This window comes from Pipra filicauda, unplaced genomic scaffold (assembly GCF_003945595.2).
Source record: "Pipra filicauda isolate LSUMZ 115617 unplaced genomic scaffold, ASM394559v2 scaffold149_size4050908_pilon, whole genome shotgun sequence".
Taxonomy (NCBI): Eukaryota; Metazoa; Chordata; class Aves; order Passeriformes; family Pipridae; genus Pipra; species Pipra filicauda.
Genome location: NW_024103984.1, coordinates 3,225,140 through 3,246,183, shown reverse-complemented (window position 1 = coordinate 3,246,183; position 21,044 = coordinate 3,225,140). Strand labels below are relative to the sequence as shown.

The 21,044-nt window shown below is 40.2% G+C and overlaps 1 protein-coding gene across 4 annotated transcripts in view; it reads left to right on the top strand.

The window, feature by feature from the left end:
* MYO1B (myosin IB) overlaps positions 1 to 21,044 on the top strand; it is a 112,687-nt gene that overhangs the window by 2,630 nt on the left and 89,013 nt on the right. For all 4 annotated transcript variants that reach the window (XM_027737479.2, XM_027737483.2, XM_027737478.2 and 1 more), the window contains one exon: positions 12,908 to 13,048. In XM_027737479.2, coding sequence (XP_027593280.1) covers positions 12,914 to 13,048 — 135 coding nt within the window. In that variant the 5' untranslated portion in view covers positions 12,908 to 12,913. Of the gene's footprint in view, positions 1 to 12,907; positions 13,049 to 21,044 lie in introns of those variants that run through there.

Sequence of the window (21,044 nt, the reverse complement as noted above, 5' to 3'; positions counted from 1 at the left end):
AGTCTTTTAAATTATCAGAGCCTTCTAAGTAGCCTCTCCTGTTTGTTGGGGGACTACTGGCAAAAATTTTAGGAAGGCTGCAGTTGTGATGACCAGCCCTCGAGTCTGTAATCTGATCCACAGCTTTTTCTCTTCAACCGGGAAAGGAAGTAACAGCTCTTATTACACCCTTATGTAACCTCTCCATTCATATCCTCCAAAAAGAAGGAAACCAGAGCTTGATTTCTGATGTATAAACCAACATCAAGGCATGCTTTGTCATAAAGAACTAGTAAAGAATAACATGAATTTTCTTTTGTTTTGCAGTTCCTAGAATGAAAAAAAACTAAAACCCACAACCCCCCCCCCCCCAAAAGTTAAACATTTCAATTTTATGCTGATGGGATAGTGGAAAGTTTGACAGCTCTTTATGATATGCTGTGAAGTAGCTGTTAAAGAGGATACTGGAAGTGCAACAAGGTTCTTTTTGTGAATCTTTCCTGGTGGGTTTGAGCACTAGTCTCCAAACATTCATCCTTTGCAGTTGCGCCCCAGTTTGCTTGTGGTTTGTTAAAGCTTCGGTCTTTTCATGTGCATGGATCCAGATTTTGGTGTTAAAAACAGTGTGGAAACCTCTTTTTTAAATTTTTTTCTCTCTCTCCTCCTGTTAGTGGCATAGCTTTTAGAGAAAACTACACGGAAAGTTAATCTTTTTGTCTCTCCCAGCACCTTTTTACTGGGAAATTTCCCATTTGTTATCACCAAATAAAGTTGAATCCGTTTCTTGGTATATTTTAAGTCTGATAGCAAAGTCACTGTGGTGACGAAGGTGTTTAAGTGGGAAAGACTGGAGTTTCACAATGCAGTTTCAGAGGCAAAGAAGAACTATCAAATCCCCTTTTCAGATGCAAACTGTTTTGGTAATCCCATGTGTAGACAGCATAGCAGGAATAATGGACGCCAGGGGCAAGAGCAGTATCTTTTCTCTCCAGTGGAAAACACACTAGTGCTCCAGTGTTTGAGATGAAAACAATCAAGATGTGGCCTCTAGCCTAAGTGATCAAATTTAACATTTCAGCAAACAAGCTGAAGGCTCAAGGTAAGGAATCCAAATATCCAGAGTCCCAAGGAGTGAGAGCGAGAAACATTTACTGTCACAAAGATTTTCTCCTTTGCAGGAGTGGGCAGTGGGTGTATCTTAGGGTTTAGGTAATTGCCTTGTCCCTGGCTCTGTGCAGAGTTGCCTTGGAATTGCTTTGGTGTGGGTGTACTAATAAACTTTTCCTTGGTCTCCCTGTGTCTTGTAGAGGCAGCAGTCCTCACAAGGGTCTTACAGTAGCAGAAATCCTCACGCTGTTGGGCAAGAGGACCAGGAAAGGAAAATATACCGGGAAGAAAGTAAAAGCATATATCAAGGAGAAAAAGAGGAGATAATTACAAGGAGTAGATGCTGAGCAACAGAAGGGTTGGTGGGTGCTGTGCTATCAGTTACTTGCTGTAGACTTGTGTGACTCTTGGGGATGGTCCTGTGCGGGGCTAAGGGTTGGACTCAGTGATCCTTATGGGTCTCTTCCAACTCAGCATATTCTGTGACTCTTTATTTTCTAAATACAGCCAGCAAGGAAAGACTCATTTTTCCCTACTGTCAGCAAAAGTAGTTTTTAAAAGTCGGTGACCACAACCTGGTCAGCACTGGTACAAGTTTCCTAGGCCCACAAGTATGCTCTGTATGTGAACTCTCTTGCTTTTTGTTTCTTTTTGTGTACTTTTCCATGGTTTTCATAGTTTGTATGCTCTAAAGTGCTACTGGGGGTATTTTGAATTATAAGAATAATTAAACTATGGGATTTACTACACTAGAAAGAAAAACAGCTAGAGAGCTGTGACATCCTGAAATGTTTCATCACATCTTGAAATGTTTCTACTCTTTTACACGTGTTTTCTTTATGGAGTCTGTTCTCCTCATGTCTACGGGAGAGCACTGGTGTTTGAAGATCTTTGTAAGAACTTGGTCTTAAGGTAACCAGGTTGTGTGCACAACGGAGCATATGCTGTGTCCTTGGACTGTGCTTTAATCATTGCCTTTAACCTTTGAGAACCTGGACCTCAGAAGCGAAGCGAGGAAACTGCTGGGTCATGAAGTGTTGGATTCTGTATCTTGGGAAAGCACAAGCAAAGGAAGTTATGCTTACTCTCTGTATTTTAATGGCTTTGTGTAAAAACAACTTGAAGCACAGTTAAGGCTGTCCTTTTAGATCAAAGAGATATCCTCGAAATCCTTATTGCATAAGGCCTCTTTGGCTTGCATTGTAGTGAGAAGTTAGCTTGCTTTTAGGAGAGCTGTTGAAGGGAGTGAAGATGGAATTAGTCCTCTCCATTGTTCCTCTGTGGAAGAAAATAAGTATGTTAATATAGAGGCACCGGTGATGAGGTGAAGAGGTGCCATTTCTTCTGGGATTCTGGGGACCAGTTCACTGCCCACTGAATAGCTTTGCTAGAGCTTCGTGTTTGTGGGTGGAGAAAAAAGCTTTTCCTAACAGAGCTCATGCTTATCCAATGTGAAAGAAAGAATACCTTGGATGTCTAACTTGCAGCAGAAATACCGGCTTGGAGAGAGGTCAGCAGAATGGTGGTAGAGCTTGAAACGCAGATTATTTCTGGGAATAGTTAAATCTACAAGCTGAACAGGTAACTGATTGGTTACTTGTGTGTCTAGCTTTTATGTATGACAGTAGGTCTGTGGCTGATGGAGCAGTCTAGCTTTCTTGTGCAGGGTAAGCTAGGGAAGTGCTAATTCCTAGTGAAATTTTGGAGAAGGAAAAGCTGTTGTGTAAGGGGTGAAAATGAATTCCTCTCTCTGTGAAGGAATATTCCTGGTTGTGGTGAGGAAATACACGTTTAAATTTAAAAACCAAACCAAACCCCAGTAGCATTAGCAAAAGCAAAAAGAAGTGGATATTAGCTGATCATGAATAAATTTAGTCTAGAAATTAGGCACACTGTAAGAACTATTTCTTGTAAAACAGTAGAAGGCTGAAAAATCACACTCTAGAGTAGTACAGTATAGTAGTCATGATTGTAGGATACAGTGGTTTTGGCACTGGTCTGGGACATGCAGAACAGATACAGCTACTATGGCCATTGTTCAGCTCACAGGCTGTCAGGCTGCAGAGTTAAAAGGGCCCTGGAGATTACCTTCAGTGATCAAAGAGTGCAGGGCTGTGTCAAAGCAAAGTTCACTCCAGGAGAAACCCTGGAAAATCTTTTGGCAAGCAAGCGTAGAGCTGGAGCTACTTGTACCTTGTAACAGATTTCTGGAACAGGGGAAGCTTGCCTGTATCTCATGTGAATAGATCTTTTTGCATCCCAAAAACTGCCACATGATAGTTCTTGCAGAAACAAAGTGAGGGAAAACTCAGTAGCTGCGAGTGTTTGTTGAGTTTGTTTGGCATGAGGCTGGCTGTTTTCCTCCTGTGGGAGGGAGGGAGGTGCTTTCTATTGATGTTTTAGGAGGGTGTCCCTCACTATAAATCTGTGAAGTGTTATATTTCGTTTGGAAAATCTCTGTTTATCATGCTAGTTGTTAATAGAAACACTGTCTGCTGGCGTCTAACTTCATGGACGTCTGGAGAAGAGCGATTACTGTGTGTTGAAATGCAGCTTCATGAACTGCTCCCATTGTCCGAAATATATCTTGATACACGGGAGTAGCTGAAGATGCCTTGATTTAGAAATGGATGACTTTTATTCTCTAATTTCAGGTGTCCAACTGAAAGTGACTGTTGAGAATGAAAATGACAAAACTGTGGATATAGTTTGTCTAAACAGTCATATCTAAACAGTTCATGTAATTTATCTACCTAAGCCTCCTCTTCCCCTGAATAGGTGGGTTTTTAGCTTTCGTTTGGGCAAATAATGCTCCCTTTTCCTGCAACACTAGCATCCAAGTTCTTTTAATCCCTGTCTTCATTAAAAAATAGCAGGTTTTTTTCTGGACAAAAATTGATGTGCAGAATATACAGTGATGGCAAATGGCAGGGTGAGACCTTGCACTACTTTTTTACCTTGGCAGCTTGTCCTGGGAGAAATGGAACTAATTGAGTCTGGCTTCCTGCAGGTTTTTCTCTTGTGATGGATTGACTTGAGAAGAAGTAATAATTTCCATTTGAAGTTTTTCTACAGCTGGGGAAATTGTGGAGAAATTTTTCTGCAATGGCTCTGTGGTACTTAATAACGGGTTTGTTCTCCTTGCAACCCGTGTCTCTGATGGGATGCCTGTGCTCTGTTCTCTCTTGCTTTTACAGATGTGGAAAATCAGCTATTCATTTGTCCTTTACTCCTCTCTGTTCTTTTGAATGAAATTCAACATTAGGCATGTGTGAGAGAGTAGATGTATAGACCAAGAGATGTACAGCTGGCCTAATTTGCCTTACTTGTATGAAATACTAGGCTAAAAACATTCCAAACTTTATTTACTAATATTAAGAGACCCTGACAGTGAGATTTCCAGGAGGGAAAACTGCAGTGGTCAAGAATAAGATCCCTGGGATGGCGTAGGGATGACTTCTTTTCCTCCTGTTTTAAATAGAAAAGAATAGGGGATGGTGTGGAAACACATGGTGCTTTCAGCCATTCAAATTTTGGCTTTACCCAGACTTTTACTGCTTGGAAGAGAATATGGGTGCATGGAAAGTTAGACCTTGCTCTGTGGGTAAATCTGTGAGTGCAGTGGTGTGTGCCAGCTGCTCCAGGAACTATGGATATGCTCAGCTGTCATCAGTGACTTGATGGTGGGTAGACAGGGGCACCAATGCCACTCCTGGGATCTGGATTTCCCAAAACTCCCGATTAGTTTTGTGTTTGTCCGTGCCCAGTTTTAAGTCTGGTTCAGTGACTGTTGTGATGACTTTCTGGGGCAGCTTTTCCTTCTGCTCTTGGCAGTGGAGTGAAGCTGTTGTGTTACCTGGCCTGTTATTTCATATTCTGCATATCTTCAGGGCTTATCACCGACTGCTTAACAGGCAACCCACGAAGCATTTGAGGAGAAGATTATCGTGTACTCTGGTATTTTAACCCTGTAGTATTGAGACATCTCTCAGTACCCATAATGTAAATTAATGTTCACTGCAGTTGCTCCACCATGAACAGTTCTTTTGCAGCCAGGCTCACTTTCTGCCCACGTGCTTGTGTGGAATGGAAAGTAGAAAGCCTATTACAATAGAAGTATAAATGAAAGATCTTGATTACAGCTGATTGCTGGATTGCTCCCAAAGGAGTGAAATCTCAGTTGAAAGAAGTGATTTGACTTTGTGAGGGCTGGTTGTTTTTAAGTAGTATTTTGTGAGGATCTGCTACTGGGAGATTTTTTGAATGCAAGCTCTGGTGTTGGTAGCAAGCTACTGGTGTGTGACACACAACAAACAAAGGTGATCCCCCAGAATAAATAAATGCTACATTGGTTTTTGTGCCCCTGTTCTGCAACAGCTATGCAAACGTAACCTTTGGATTGGGCAGATTCCCCCAAACTGGCAGAAAACTTTAAGCGGCAACTTGAAAGATTAAGATAATCAGTTTAAAAGGGCACCCACCACTTAGTGGAGTTTAGCTTTCCAGTAGTACAAGATAATTTTTGTGGGTTTTGGTTTTGTTTGTTTGTTTGATTTTGTTTGTTTGATTGCTTGTTTTTGTTTGTTTTGTTGGTTTTTTTTATTTTTTTAAATTATTTTTTAAAGAATGAGGGTTTTTCTGTGTGTTCATATTCTGTACTAGCAACTTTTAAAAAGTCGCGGTGTCCCAAGAACACTGTCAGTCTGAAATCTAGTCTTTGGTTTAGGGGAAGAAGGTAGGACCTTTGACAGCTTTGGCTTTGCAGTCATGTTTTGCTCCTTATTTTGAAAAAGATTCCAGGAGATTTTAACAAGAAGGTATGTGCCAAAAAGAGATCCCCTTTGTCCCTGAGTATCCCTTTCTCTAGATGTGGACCTGGAATGATTATAAAGCTCTGTGGTTCGGCAATGACTAAGAAAAGCCTAAATATAAGAAACCACCATGGATCCTGTTTCTGCTGAAGTCAGTGGGAATTCAACCAGAATTTGGCCTGCAAACAGCCTGGTTAGTGAAGATCTATTTTCAGATGCCTTGAAAGTGCCCAAGGTGTTTTCCCCATTAAACTGAAGTAATTAAAAAAAAAAAAAAATGAAAAAAACCCACCCAGACTCCAAAATAACCATTTACAGAAAAAGCTACTCCACACCTATATTCTTTGAAGCCTGTCGATGTAATCCAAAATGTTTTTCCCAAAACCTAGTATGACTGTATGGCTGACACAGATGAGTTAAAGCAAGGCAGCAAGTCGACTTAGGAAATATATCAACCTCTGAGTGCAATTACTGGTGGCAGTTATTGTGTTGTGGTTGCAAAATAATTATTAGAAGTAATTTGAAGACATGCACTGCTGGGACTATAAAGTAGAAATAGCAGAATAGATATACCCCACGGTCTCTTAGAAAAGGTAATATCCATGCTAATGTTATTCAAACCGGTATGAAAAAATAACAGGAAAATAGCCTTAAAGAAATGCAAGCACAGCCCTTCATTCCTTCCCCCAGGCTCATGAATTAATCTTTTTTTTCAGGAAGAGGAGAGCAAAGCTGTATCTTCTGCATACATGGCTCATGTGATTTCGGTTTTGTGGTGAGGTACTGTGCACCTCTTAGGTGAAACCAGAGTTGTGCACCGTCTCATCATGACGTGAACAGAGGCACGACAGAGGCATCTCCCTGACTTTTAAGGGACTAACAACAACTAATTACTGCTTAATGTGGGTTGTAACCAAGCTGATGTAAAAACAAAAGAACCCCACAACAAAACAAAAAAACCCAGTACCCACCCTTTCCAACCCCTAAAGAACTACAGAAACAATCAAACCTCTCCCCTTTGCATATATAAAGGACTTGAGTCCTGTTAATGAAGAAACTTTCAGTCACTGTTTGTCAAGAGGAGATAATGTCCCAGCAAACATTTCGTATATGTCTTAATGAAGTCTAATTATCACACTACCAGTTTTTCTAAACTGCAGTTAAGTCTTCGTTGATAAACTATTTAAGAGATGATATTGCTTCACCTGGTTGCAGCTGTTTGTTCAACAGTACCTTAAATGGCCTGATTCTTTCTTGAAAATTACCCAATCTTTAGATAAATGTTTGGTAGCAGAGGCCAGTGGAGCATTCGTTTCTCCTATGGAATTCTCTGATCAAATCTTCTGTCATCTAAATTGCAGTCACTGGTGCGAAACTCTGTCCTAATCTGATGTTGCTAAAGGGCTGCTCCCATTTAGCTGATGCTGAATGCAAACATTCCTGTGGTCCTAATACAAATATACCCAGTAATGCCGCATTTTACTTTTGTAATTCACCAGAGCTGTTTGTTGTTAAGTACTCAAGGAATCCGGTACACATGCGTAATTTTCAATGCCCACAGAAGTTAAAGAGAAGTTGCACAAGGCTTCAGATAATAGCTCTTGCTTGGTAGGTAAGATGTGAGAAGCAGTAGCTGATTCAAAAGCTCCAAAGTATAAACTTTTTCAGTTTGGAAAACGTTGATTTGTTCAGTAGGACTGTGAGGGGAAAAAAGGGGAATTCAGAAGCTATTCAGACATTGGCAAAACCAAAAGTGAAGGTGGAGAATCAGAGGAAGCATTTTAGTTCTTAGAGTGCTTTTACTGCTGTTGTGATATCTATTAACATTCCTTCCTGCAATTTGTCTATCAGATTTCTCAAGTCCATTTTTTTGCAGGAAGAAGTCGAGGGCTGCAACATCATGGTGTTTTCTGCATACTCTTTTCTTCAGCACATTGATAGTGTCAGAGCAACATCTGTGAGCAGTCACAGCTGGGCAGGAGGGTGCAGGTGTCCCTGGCTGACCACAGGCAGACAACGCACAGGAGATGCTGGGTGCATTGCTCACCTGAAGCATCCAGGGACTAAAAAGTTAGGGGGTGGGGAAAGAAAGCAAGGATTTCCTTAGGATGATATCAATGTTTTTTCACACATACTGACGTCGGGAAATCTAGCTCTGAGTGAAAAGGGCATTGTAATAGTTCAGCTGCAGAGTCTGCCTCAGTTTACCTGGTGAACCAGCACAAGGTGTTGCCAATGAACTTGTGCTTTCTGGGCAGCAGTCAGAGGCTGGTGACACTTGGGATGTGCTGGACAGCAGAACAGGGTAAGTTTAAATCCTGCCTCCTGCTAAATTGGTACGTAGGCTTTTCATGAGCAGTTTGAGATGATGGTTGCAGCCCCTTTTGGTTTTGTTTTGTACAGGTAATGGCACTATGTCTGTGGCTGCTTTTTCCAGCAGTGACCTGTCAGTGTCCCCACGCTGTGTGGGCTGATTGCTCCCTGACAGAGAAAGCAGGGAACGAGTTAGCAAACATAATTACAGCCTGACAGCAGCTCAGAATCGGACCTGGAACATGAAATCAGTGTGAACTCTGCTATTGAATTACTGATGTTGCACATTGTCTCTGTTAAGACTTATAAAAAAGGGGGTTATTTTCTTCAGTGAGTTGGTCACAGTGAAACCAAAGGCTTGGGGTTTTTTTTGTTTTTAAATAGGCCAAGCTTGAAGCATATGTGAGTACATCTGTGTCAGTTTTGATGGTAGGGAAATTGTTCTTTTACTACAATGCCAGGAAAGAAATGAAACAAACCACCTCTGCAGCCAGTGATAGTTCCTGTGGAGCAAATAGTAAGTGTGTGCTACAGACGGCACAGCTGTAGGAAGCTGCTGACAATTGTTGCTAATCTGCTCGAGGGTGATGTGGAAAACCTCGACCAATTCCATAATATACTGTATGCCAATAACAGGGTATTACTTCATTTCCCCCACAGAGAATGTGTGCATTTTATTGTATGAGGCTTTGGGGGCTTTACCTATTCTCTGTATCATCTTCTATTTGTAGTTCTCATTAGCTATTGTTTCAGAATGGCTGCTGTGGCTGTGGGATAGTGTGATTTTTTAATTTGCTATCCTTGTGGGCAAGAGGGGCAATAAGGTTATAGATTGAACTGTCCTAGCTGGATGGTAATCCCTGGCACTGCAAGTAGTAGATACAGCAGTCTGTTTTAAAAGGCTCTTTGCAGTGTGGGAGTGTGTGGATAAAAGCATTTTAAAGACATAGTATGCCCAGCACTTCTCCTCCTGAGCATGTTGTCCAACATGAAATAGATCAGACTGTGAAGGATTACTGAATAATCTCTCTTTTTATTTTTTTGAGAATAGAAATGTGTTGAGAATGTTGTCACTCCATTGAATTAAGGCCTGGAGAGAGACCAGAGGGAGGAAGAACAGATTTGACAGTTGCCTAGAGAGAAGGGAGATATTCTGAAGTTGCCAGTCTTGGTTTCAGGGATAAGAAAGGTAAATCTGGGAGAAGCCTCAAGTGGTAAGCGGGTGTGGAAGAGATCAGGGAATGTTGAAGGAATCTAATTTGCAGACTACAAGCATTAAAATTTTAGTTGGGTTTTTCTTTTTTTTTTTTTTTTCTGAGCTAATTTGTTGCTGTATTAATAACTTGCAGCTGTAATCTTTATACACTTGTTTTTCTTCATGCCAACAAAATGAGATGTTACAGTCACAATAGCAAGGTATTAGGTAAATTGAGGGAGTACTGCTTACATTTTTAGGTTATTTTTTATTGAATTTCCAGTTTGAAATTACAGCACAGTTCAAACAGAGCCTCACAGCAGTATCTCTGTCCGCCTTCCACCATTCAACAGTCTTCATTTGAAAAAACACTAAAAGTGTTGTTGTTTGATAGGACATGGCCTGTTATGGTTCTTTCCTCAAACCCAGTTTCCTGTTTCCTGGTGTTTGCTCTCTCACCAGCACAGCTGTGGCTTGGTCACTCCTGCTCTCTCAGGCACTGGGAGTGGGTTTTGGTCCAGTTCCTCTCGCAGGTTTGGCTCTTGAAAATTAGTCTTGAGAAGCATTCATCTTTTTAGAGGTGCATGAATACAGGCACAGGCAAAAGCCACCTACTTTTTTGTACTGCTCTCCAAACTGTGGTGCGCATGCCGTCACCAGTGCTGATGGGAAAAGAATTCCAGCTGCAAGGCATCTCTGAGTATATGACAAATACAAATACTTGGACATGAATTTGGATTGAGTTTCTGAGCTTTTTCTGAAGTTTAGCCATGTAATGTTGCAAGGGTTTGATTATTTATTTTTTTTTCCTGTGTAATGTACCGATTTTTGATGTTTTTTTTTAAAAGCTGCTCTAAAAATGGGTATTTGGTATTTTGAAGGTGCTGTATATACTGATCTTCTACTGAATTCTAGTAGATAAAATTAAGTTATTAATTCTGTCTCATTGTATAATGTATAATGTTGGCTTTTCTTAAGAGTGCTTTCTCCCCCACTTGTTACCTTAGACAGGCAACCAAATTATCCTTTGTTGTTGCCCAAACCAGAGCAGGGATTATGATTGGATTCCACCGACATGGAGGCTAACAACACTGGTATGGCAGAATACTCTTGAATCATACATAAGTGTATGAGAGAATCTTTAATGAATTTCTTGCAAAGACAAAGCTATTGCAGGTGATTTTGAGCAGTCAGTGTTGAACAAGATGTTTCACCTATTGTCCAATTTTTTTATCATTTATGTATGTATTACTTTCTAACTCGCATGTTAATGGAAATATTTTAGCCATAGTATGCTGTAAATTATTGTGGAAAAACAAGCTGAAAATTAAACTTGGACCGTAAAACTGAACCTTTCAAATATACTGATAAATTAATATTTGTATACAACTTTTTCATCCAATTTAGTAGTAGATATAGTGTCTTTGTGCACCTCTCCTGCAAAACGTGCCACCGAGCTTGGGAATACATGAATATTCTTGATGGGTTTGGCTGCTCTTGGTCCTGAAATTCCTGAGCAATGATGCGTGAAGTGTGGTAGGTGGTATGTAATTTCACAATGGTAGATGAGGTATGCTACTTAGAACCTAAATTTTAGGTTGGAATTGCCCTTATTAGGATTTTTGTGTTGGCTTTTTTTATATATTTGGCCACAAACCCAATATTTAATAAGTTCCATACTTGAGAAGGGTTTTATTTTTTCAGCCTTCAAAAATTATTTGAGCATTAGTTGATGTATGGGAAGTAATTAGGTCTCTGAAACAAGACTGGTAGTTTAAAGAATTTGTCTTAATGGGATGCAGAAGTTGAAGTGATATCTCTGAAAAGATTCTGTAAATGTTTAAAATTTTTTTGGTGATTCAGAGAGGTGAACTTTTAAGAATAAAAGTATCTCTCTCTACAAAAATATTTGTTCAGTGTTTTTGTTTAAAATAAATGCTCTTTTGTTTGTTTAGCAGAGTTGACTCAGCTTTGGTTGGTTACCATAGTTCAGCACTGTTTCTGAATTTCCATGTGAATTTCTAGTAATTCCCAGGCTCATTTCAGGTTTTTGGGGGTCTTGTTGTATCACTTCTGTCAGCCGCCTGTGGAGCTGCGCTTCTCTTCGTTGAATTTGGAAAAACATCAAGCACGACTATTTTGATCTAATATCCCTCAAATGTCACTCACTGCTGAAAAACATCAAATAACGTGTAGTAACTCAGTGGCTGTGGGCAGAAGGAAGAGATAAAAGACTTTGCTTATTTTAAATTAGTTATCTGATGGAGAGCTGCTATGGCAAGGTAACGCTGATCGTATAAGGTAATACCTGCTCAGCAACATTTTGGAAAACAAAAAAAAAAATAGTGGAATTAAAATGTGCTGCAGTGAGAGGGGAAACAAGGAAAGCCTGATGGCAGTTCATGGCTGGGGGGTTACAGCTGAGTGGTGAAGTTCAGCTGTTGTTTTGTGTACCTGTGCAGTAGCTGGTTCTTGGTTTGCACGGCCAGCAGAGTTGTTCTCTCACCTCTGGTTCCCTGTTTGCCCCCTGCCGCTGTGAATCCGTTCATTTTTCAGTCTCATCACGAAAGCTTAAAGCAGTAACTGTGTGCCTGGAGTTCTTGAGGAACTCAGTAATCTTCTGTAGCATTTGGATTGGAAGGATAAAAGGCTGGGAGGATCAAATAAGTGTCAAGTTTTGGCCCGACCTTGACTTCTTTGTCTAAATTACTTCCTTTATCAGACTTGGTTTCTTTGTTTGATCCTGGTCCTCTGTTTAAGCCCAACTTCTGACTTTTGCCACTCCAGTTATATAGATGCAGAGTCTCCATTTGTCAGCTGGATTGTTGCTGCCCCATGAAAGTGCTCCCTTAAGCAATAAAGTTACAAAGAAATCTGTAACTTAATTGAATCTGATTAGGAAATGAAGTAATTTGGTAGCTTCAGGTAACCAAGACCAGTACTGTACTAGAATATAGGCACTCTAGAGTACAGGATTCATGACTTAAGATCAAATAATGTGGTGTGGTTTTTGTCTCAGGGTGGGTTCACTTAGTTGGTTTCCATTTCAAAGTTGATGCAGTTGGAGAAATGCAAGTAAGGGCGAGAAAGAAATTCAGATTAGGGTATTGACAAATTTAAACCCTAGTTTGGAGATCTTGGTGAAGCTTTTGATTAAACTTGAGTTTGCGTACACTCGAACACTGTGTTGAAATTGTCCAAAAAATCTGGTTGTGGTGCCCACTGGAATAACCATTCCTGTTTCTTGCAGTTTCTCATTTAATGTACAGTGGGCCAGAAGGCATTGTTGACGATTGGAAGTTAAATTTTTGGAATTGTGTGGACTACCTGGGTAGAAGCAATGTCTTTGAGAGCATTCCTTGGAAAAATAATTTTAAAGTAGTGTCATTCGATGGGCTTTTAACTTTTATTCCTTGAGTAGTGTTACTAGATAATGCCTGTGAATAATTAGAATAACTTTGAGCTAACTTTGCTCTTTGTTTTATTCTTGTTTATTTTCCAGGAGGAAATGGCCAAAATGGAGGTCAAGACATCACTTTTAGATGACATGATAGGGGTGGGAGATATGGTTCTTTTAGAGCCACTTAATGAAGATTCGTTCATCAATAATCTGAAAAAGCGCTTTGATCACAATGAAGTTTATGTGAGTATATGTTAAGAAATTACATCCTATGGGGAGCTATGTTGTCATTCTTAAGATATGTGTTTATTTATAAGCATACACATAGACTGAATGCCTGAACATTGTCTATTGTATTAGGGATGTTTTAAACCTTACTTCTGCTGTAGTCTTTCCTGTACTGCATTGTTTGCGTTTGATCTCTCCCATCTGGGATATTTTTCCTTTTTCTTTTTCCCTTTGTGCAACATGGGGGACCTCTGATTTTCGTAAAGAACAGTTCCAATAACTTTGCTGACAATAACTTTGATACTGCTGTTGTCAGAGGACATTGCAGTTATAAATAATTCACTTAACAGTGAAGACACTTCCAGGATGTTAGAGCAGGTTGAAGTAGAAACAATTCATGCTTGGAATATGCTAAGGCTAACTTAAATGTTGCCTGCTATCTTTGATTTGCAAAAGGGTTATGTTTATTAGAGTGGTTGTATTTTAAACTAGATACAATGAGCTTGGATATATGTGGAAGTAATCAAAATCTTCAGGGATATTAATCTCTGAGTGATGATCAACAGGAGAGATGTTGTGAACTGGCAGTTGAAGCACAGGCAGGGAACAAAGTGGCAAATTGTGATTCCAGTTAAGCCTTTCATTTCCTGTTTCATCTTTGTTCCATTTTTGCTAAAATGTGCACGGTATTGTATCTGTTATACTGCTTCAGCTGTGTGAACTTAATGATGTGTAGAAACATTCCAAGGCTGCTGGTGAAAGATAAGTCTTTTAAGAGTAAAAGCTGAAATATTTAAGCCAAAGTATAGCTATGATCTTTGTGCCTACAGCTTATTACAATCAAATTGATGTGTTCTGTACTTAATTATAATTTAGCCCTTCCGCAGTTTTAATTTTTAGTGTGATTATGCTTTTCCTTCTTACTGAGCATTTGAACCTTCGTGGTCTCATTATACCTTCTCCTTTCCATCCTCCAGTATGGGAGGGTCTGTGCTGTTTTTGTTTGCTTCTTTCTGTCCCTTATAGTCTGTGCTTTTGTATCTCTGCTATTCATTGTCTGTCACATCTTTCTTCCCAAATAATTTTTCTGCTCAGCCACGCGTATTCCCTTTCTGTAGGTTAGGTTGGTAATACACAGTTACACCCAACTGCTCCTCCACTCACCTCCACTGATTTGCTCCTTCAGTTTAGACTGACAATTAAATTAAACAGAAAATTAAAATAAGGACTCTCAGCATCCATTAAAACCTTGGAGAAGAAACCAGAACAATGTGTATTTGTGGAAAGATTTCTTCCACAATGCTTTAAAAAAAAAAAAAATAAATCTTCGTGATACTTTTGAGAGTTACATTTGGAAAACTTTGTGTCAAATTTTCCTCGTTCCTTAAAGGTGTGTTCTGTTCCTTATTGATAACCCTTTGATGTTGATACAGGCAGATAGATATCAGACTTCTCTTTTGTGCTCTTTCGTCCTGCTTTTGGCAAGTCCTCCATATTCAACAGCTGCAGTGGCTGCCCCTTCTGGGACTCAGAGGCTTTTTTTTCTTTCAGTTAGTGGCTTGTATAATTAACATGTTCCCCATCAGTTTTAGGGTTAATGCTATATTCCTGATGCCTACAGTAAAAGTGGGTGATAATGAATCATCTTGTTCTACTTTAGCTCAAGATAATACGAAGGAAAAGAGAAGGGAGCTATTTGCTTAGAGATTGAAGAAGACAGTACCACCCTGCCCACTCTTTGGGTCATATTTGAAGGTTTTACTTAAAGCATTAAGGATACAAAAATGCTCTGTGAGGGCACCCTAAGCTATGCAGTCTCTTAAGAAGGGTTGCTATAAGTTATATGGATTTCTGAGGGTTTTTTTTACTGTAAACTACTATGGATTGCAAAGTATTTAATTACACGTTTCTGCTTAATTCAGACTGGATAGATTTTACTTGAAATACATTTGTTTGAATGACAAATGGGTATTCTGTTTTATTTTTATCTGCTATTATGAGCTGGCTGACAACTGTATTCAAACACAGTTCTTTGAGACGGTGACAGTGAAGTATTTCCCCCAGTTTCTGATTTGGCTGGGCCTGGCACTGACATGCAATGTTATTAGCTGTATTATGTGCTTGGGTAGGCGATAGAGGTATCACTTTTCTCTTGCAATGTAGGATCCTTTGCCTAGCAGGTGGGAAAGCCTGGTACTTAACTGTGCTCTGTTAAGAAGCGTGAACTGCTGCCAAAACCAAAACTTTTTTTTTGAATCATTCCCTTGTAGTTTGTTGCTCTACCATTTACCCTTTTTCTTAAATCTTTCTGATTTGTTTGATCATGTTATTTATTTTTTTAAGGTCTTTCAAGTATATTTTGTGAATGCACAATATGAAGGCAAAATGTTGCAGATCTTTACAAGTATTGAAACACTCACTACATCAATGGTGGAAAGAATTGATGTTTATGCCTGTGCCTTATGCTGCTACTAAGTATGCAAGTTACTTGGTTTGGGATGCCACGTGGTTTTATTTACCAAATCACTTGAGGAATATTATCTCCTTTCCATATCAGTTGAGTTCTGCTGCCCTGCAAATTTCATGCCACTGTTGCATATTTTAGAAAACTTGTAAAATAGTAACACTTGGAATGGTTCTCACTGTACCAGCCACATTAATTTTCAAGTACAAACTCTCCTCTGCCACCTTCAGATTTCCTCCAACGGTCTTCTCCCCAGTTTCAGTCATGACAACTACACTTTGTGTTTCTAATTTTAGACTCTGGTGAGGACAATGAAGCCTCTGTTACACCTGGAAGTAGTGCTTGTTTTACTGTGTAAAATCTGTCGTTTGCGTGCTATCCCAGGGAAAGCCGATTGCACTGTTAAAGAGCTATGTTTGGTGCTTAAGTAACTCATACTGCAGATTTCTGCAGCTCCAACAAAGCTACATACAGAAGTTGACCTCTCAGGATCCATTCAGAGGGCAGTAGGAATGGATTTGTCCTTTAATGGCTCAGCTGTGGGCTTAAATTCAGTCCTCATGTCAGTGCTTCATTCTAGGTATTACCAGAAGTTGTATCCAGGTTTAAAGAACAAAGTCAAATTGAAGCCATGTGAACAGATTGAAATGTTTCTCAGCAGTAAACCAGGCTTGCTCAATGTTGGTTTCTAAGCAGTTTCCTGCAGACTGAAGGGTGTATCTATGCTACATATGTTAGTTTTAAAATGGAGTTGCAGTTATAACCTTCAAAAGGGTTTCTTGTGAGGAATGAGACCTGTAACATGGATAACTTTGAAAATGCTTTGGTTGGCCAGATGTTGCATGATTGTGTTAGCCAGTCTTGGTAGGTAAAACAATAAAGGGGACTTATAAGAGGGATGGGGACAAACTTTTTAGTAAAACCTATTGCAATAGGATGAAGGATATTGGTTTCAAACTAAAAGAGGGTAGATTTAGACTAGATAATAAGGAAGAAATTTTTTTTTATAGTGAGGGTGGTGAAACACTGGAACAGGTTGCCCAGTGTGGTGGTAGGTGCCCCATCCCCGGAAACATTCGAAGTCAGCTTGGGGCTGGGCTCTGCTTGATGTCCCTGCTTATTGCAGGGGGGTTGAACTCTAGAGACCTTTAAATATCCCATCCAACCCAAACTATTCTGTGATTCTACGAAATGTGAGTCAGATCAAGCCATCAGTGAACAATGCCAAATCTCTCCCCATAGCCAAAGATGACAAGATAGTTGGGCTCATTCCACTAGAAGAGTTTTTGTTTTTTCGAGTCTCTTTCACAGTTATGTTTGATGCTGTATGTTTGATGTTGGAGATCTTAGTGCCAGCTCCATTTATCTCTTTGAAATTCTACTCTGTAAGAGCTCCCCTTGCAAATGCATTCAGATCTGGATCCTCTGGTGGTCCCTTTGTATCATCCTGGGCACGTTCACTGTAAGCTGTTTTAGAAGCTTAGCTAAGTTTCATGCCATGGTGCAAACAGGATAATAAGTGTACTCCTAACTATTAGGGAACAGACTGTGGCTTGATTACCTGTTGTTCAATTTTATGTGTGTTTGATGGAAAGTTTAATAGACTTGGGTGTTGTGTTACATACCAGAGTGCAAAGCTGGAGGCTGTGCCTATAAAAATAAGCATGAAGGCTGGTGGAGCTGGAGTTTGGCCAAATATTCTACTAAAGACCATCACATTCTGCAGTAATCTCATGCTGAGTGGCTTTGGGGGGGGAGGGCTCGTTGGGTAACGCGCATGTGTTAATTGGAAATGGGAATCTTGGAGTTTAGTCATGTCTGGAAATGTCTGAGGTATGTCTGACCAAGAAAAATCTCATTAGAAAGCTGTAATTGTTTATTATATTGTGTTAGCAACTCTTAAACTTTTCATTGATAAAATTTGCATCGCTGTTCCACAAAAGATCTTTTCTGTAACTGTTGGTGACAAAAGCCCGTGAGAGTTTTTCGTTAACTTTACAAAGTAAAAAGTGGCTCATGGGCAGTGCAGTTAGCAAGGAGAAAAAAAATCCCACAATGTTGATTATTTGAAGGTTCCAGGGAGCAGTTTGTGAAGTTAAAATGTGTGACCTACAGACCTCATGGAAAACTTTAAATACATTTGTAAAATTCAGTTCGTGTGTGATGAATTTTTGACTTGTTCTGTTGAACTCCCTCCCTTAACTTTTTTTTTAATTTTATTTTTTTTCTAAATTGGCTGAAATATGCTCATCCAATCCAGCTCAGCAATAATTTTTCCTTTGTATTTTGGGATGCAGACAAATGGAAGAGGGGCATCTGTCTATATGTGCGTTTGCAGTGACTTATGAATGGTAGAGGTTTGGGATAAAATGTAGTGTATGTGTTAGTCTGAAACTTATTTTTGTACTGGTTTTATTGCTTTGTGAGGCATGTGGAGGTGTCAGGGGAGGTGTGAGGAGTCTGGAGGGGAGTGGAGCTGCGTAGGCTCACGGGAGTCAGCCTTTAAGGTCAGATACAGCTTTATTCTGCTGCCCTGCACATTTTTCCCCACAGTTATGTTGATTCTTGAAGTCTTCCCAAATTTGCAGAGGTCAACATTTTGTTCCTTACAAGACAATGTTTGTTTGCTTTTTGTTCTTACAACAGAACAGAATCTTTCTCTGATGTCAGCGTTTAATTTGTATTTTCTGGTGCGTGGAGTTTGTGGGCTGCTTTGGGCAGGAACAGCCTTATGTTACTGAACATTTGTTGTTTTATCACTGAAACATTAAATATTTGGCATTCCAGTGTAGTAACTCAGTTTTATCTGTTTGAGGTACCATCCTTGTGGCCGCCTTCTTCTGGCATGGCTCTTCTGGTGTGTTTGTTTCATAGACTTAACTACTTCCTGTTGATCTCTATTTTAATATTTTAGGGGTAACCTTTTTGTTTCTGACTTGCCTTTACTCCCCCGTGTCTGTCTGTGTTATTGATTCATCCCTTTTTCAGCTACCTTACAGTATTTAGGACTTTACTGAATTGCTGTCAAGCATAGTCGCTTTGTTCCTGCTGCACTCATACCTACTGTTCCAGATGCTACATTATGAAAGAATAGAGTAGGGAACAGAATTATGTGAATGAGACCAGTTGTCCTGGTCTGCATCAGCCTTGTGTGACCATCTCTCCGTATAAGTCCATTGCTGCTGTAAGAACAGAGTGTTGTGGTATTGGGAAACACAAATGCAACTTGCTGAGAAAATCTTTGTGGTAATAGTGACTGAGTGATTGTTGAAGTTCAGTTTTCTTCTCAATTTCATTACCTTCTGATGTCAGCATGATCATGTACATCTCTAGTATGCTGTTGTTGAGGCCAGGTGGAGTCCTTTGTTGGGTTTTCATGAGGGTTGTTGTCCCCTGTGGTTTTGGTACGTCCTAGTTGTGTGCATGTTGGTGGGTAGCTGCTCTGTGCTTTGCTACTCCTGCAGCAACATGCAGAAGAGTCTTTCCTCCTGCCAGATCTGACCCTGCTCTCTTGTACTTTCATGTTTTCACTTGTGTTTATCCAACAAGTCCAGCCTGGGCTGCTGGTCTTCCTTTGGGAGTTTGAGGAGTGGCAGGTGTGGTGACTGAATAGTTTTTTAAAGGCAGGATGGTTTGAGAGCTGGAGCAGAGCAGCCATCCATCCGCCTGTGATGGGAGCCCAGGGGACCTGAGTTTCCTCCCATCTCCTTCTCTTCCTCCCTTGGGGAATGCCTGTGTCAGTTTGAGCAATTTTCCCATCAGTGCCTCAACAGTTTTGCCCTTTGAGGGAAGCTACTGAGTTGTAGTAATAATATTGTTGCAGCTGCCATAGGCTAGGAACTTGAAGCCTGCTGCTTCTCCTTCAGATGTGAAAAAGGGCTTGTGTGCCCAAGGCTCATCTTTTCCTGTGATAGCTTGTGGCCTAAGAAGTATTCTACCTCCCTGCAAATCTTGCTTTGCTTGTTACTTAGATAGAAATCCTGTGGGTCCTCTGGCCCTTCAAATCAGCCTGCTCTGGTAAAACAAACTTTATATCTTGCCCAGAGTCAGGAGTACAGATTTTCACAGGCAGCAGGTTGGCTGCTTTTTGCCTTGAAGTGCTTTGTGGGAGGAGAGTTACTTATCTTAAGGCAGTGCTTTGTTTCCTTTTTGTACAGCTCCCACGATGCTGAGCCCAGTGTTTGAGGCACTGGTTTGTAGGGCCACATGCAGTGTCTGCATAGAGGGGTAATAAAACATTAATAAGGATCACAGAAAATTGTATGCATTTGGTGGGTTGTGTATAGGGATCTTCTTCGCTACACACTCTTTTTTTTTTTTGCCTCTGATGTGAAACCTTTAAAAAAAAGTGAGGTGGTGTGGGAAATGCCTCCAGTAGGGCCCCAGGGATTGTTATAGTGTTGGCTCTGTCTCGAAATACTGTGTATTTCTTCACTAAGGTGATGACAACATTTGGGGCATTTCCTAGTGGTTTCAGTGCACATTATATGAAACAAAAACACAAAAGAAAGATTAATGAAAGATTGACAAATGACAGAAATAAAAGCAAAAGTGTCCAAGTGCTGTAAAAACATGATTTTCACCCTGAAGACTATAAGTTAACCTATAGCCTCCTATACCTCCTAAAACATGACAGGAGGTATATATCAGCCTCCCGCCCCCATTTCATTCGTACAGAAATAATGAAACATTTTAGAATGAATGTTCTCACTAATGTTTTCACCAGTGGTTTCTTGGCACAGACACTGTCCCATCTCCAGCTACTGCTTGCTTATGAAAACAAGTCTTTATCTTTTGAAAAGTGTGCAAGCACTGGTATTGAGGGGTATTTACATGCTGTCTTGAAAAATTCCTCATGCTACCTTTGGGTTGACTTCCTCATCACTTACTTTACAGGTTTGCCTGTAGTTGCATCCTGTGTAGGAATTCTGTTTGTTTGTATAAAAACATCCCAACTTAGTCAGAGAGGTGACCAGCAGAGATGGTTCGTCTGCTTCATTAATAATAACACTAGAGTCTGTCATAATGATCTTGAGGTTAGCAGTAATATTCACTGAGCAGGGAAGAGATTTCTGTGCCCTGAAGAAACTCAGAAGAGAAACCCAACAATCTGCGCTCATGCATCCACTTCAAGTACTCGCTTCAACTTGCCATGTGGGTGTCTTTCTCTGGCAGATGATCTGCTCTTAACTTCGGGACTCGGATCTCAAACACGTTGCAGTGTGATTCAGGGCTTGATCCTGGCCAGTGTGGGTTGGCCACAGCTTGTTCAGACTGCTGCTGTTTGCACAGTGACTTGCAGGATCAAGCCCATATTGGAGAGTATTTTAGTGGTGGTGTTGTCCTCTTTGACATAGGTTGCCTGTTGTCTCCTCTAGCAGTAAGGTGGTTTTGCTTGAACTATGGATACTGTTGCTTCAGTTTCTTATTTCTAGGTAGTTTTTTTTTTACAGTCTTTGCTCTCCCATGCAGGTTTTACAAGGCTGCCTGTCGTGGTTAATAACTGCATTAAGCACGTGTATTAGCTTACCAGGATTGTTTTTTTTG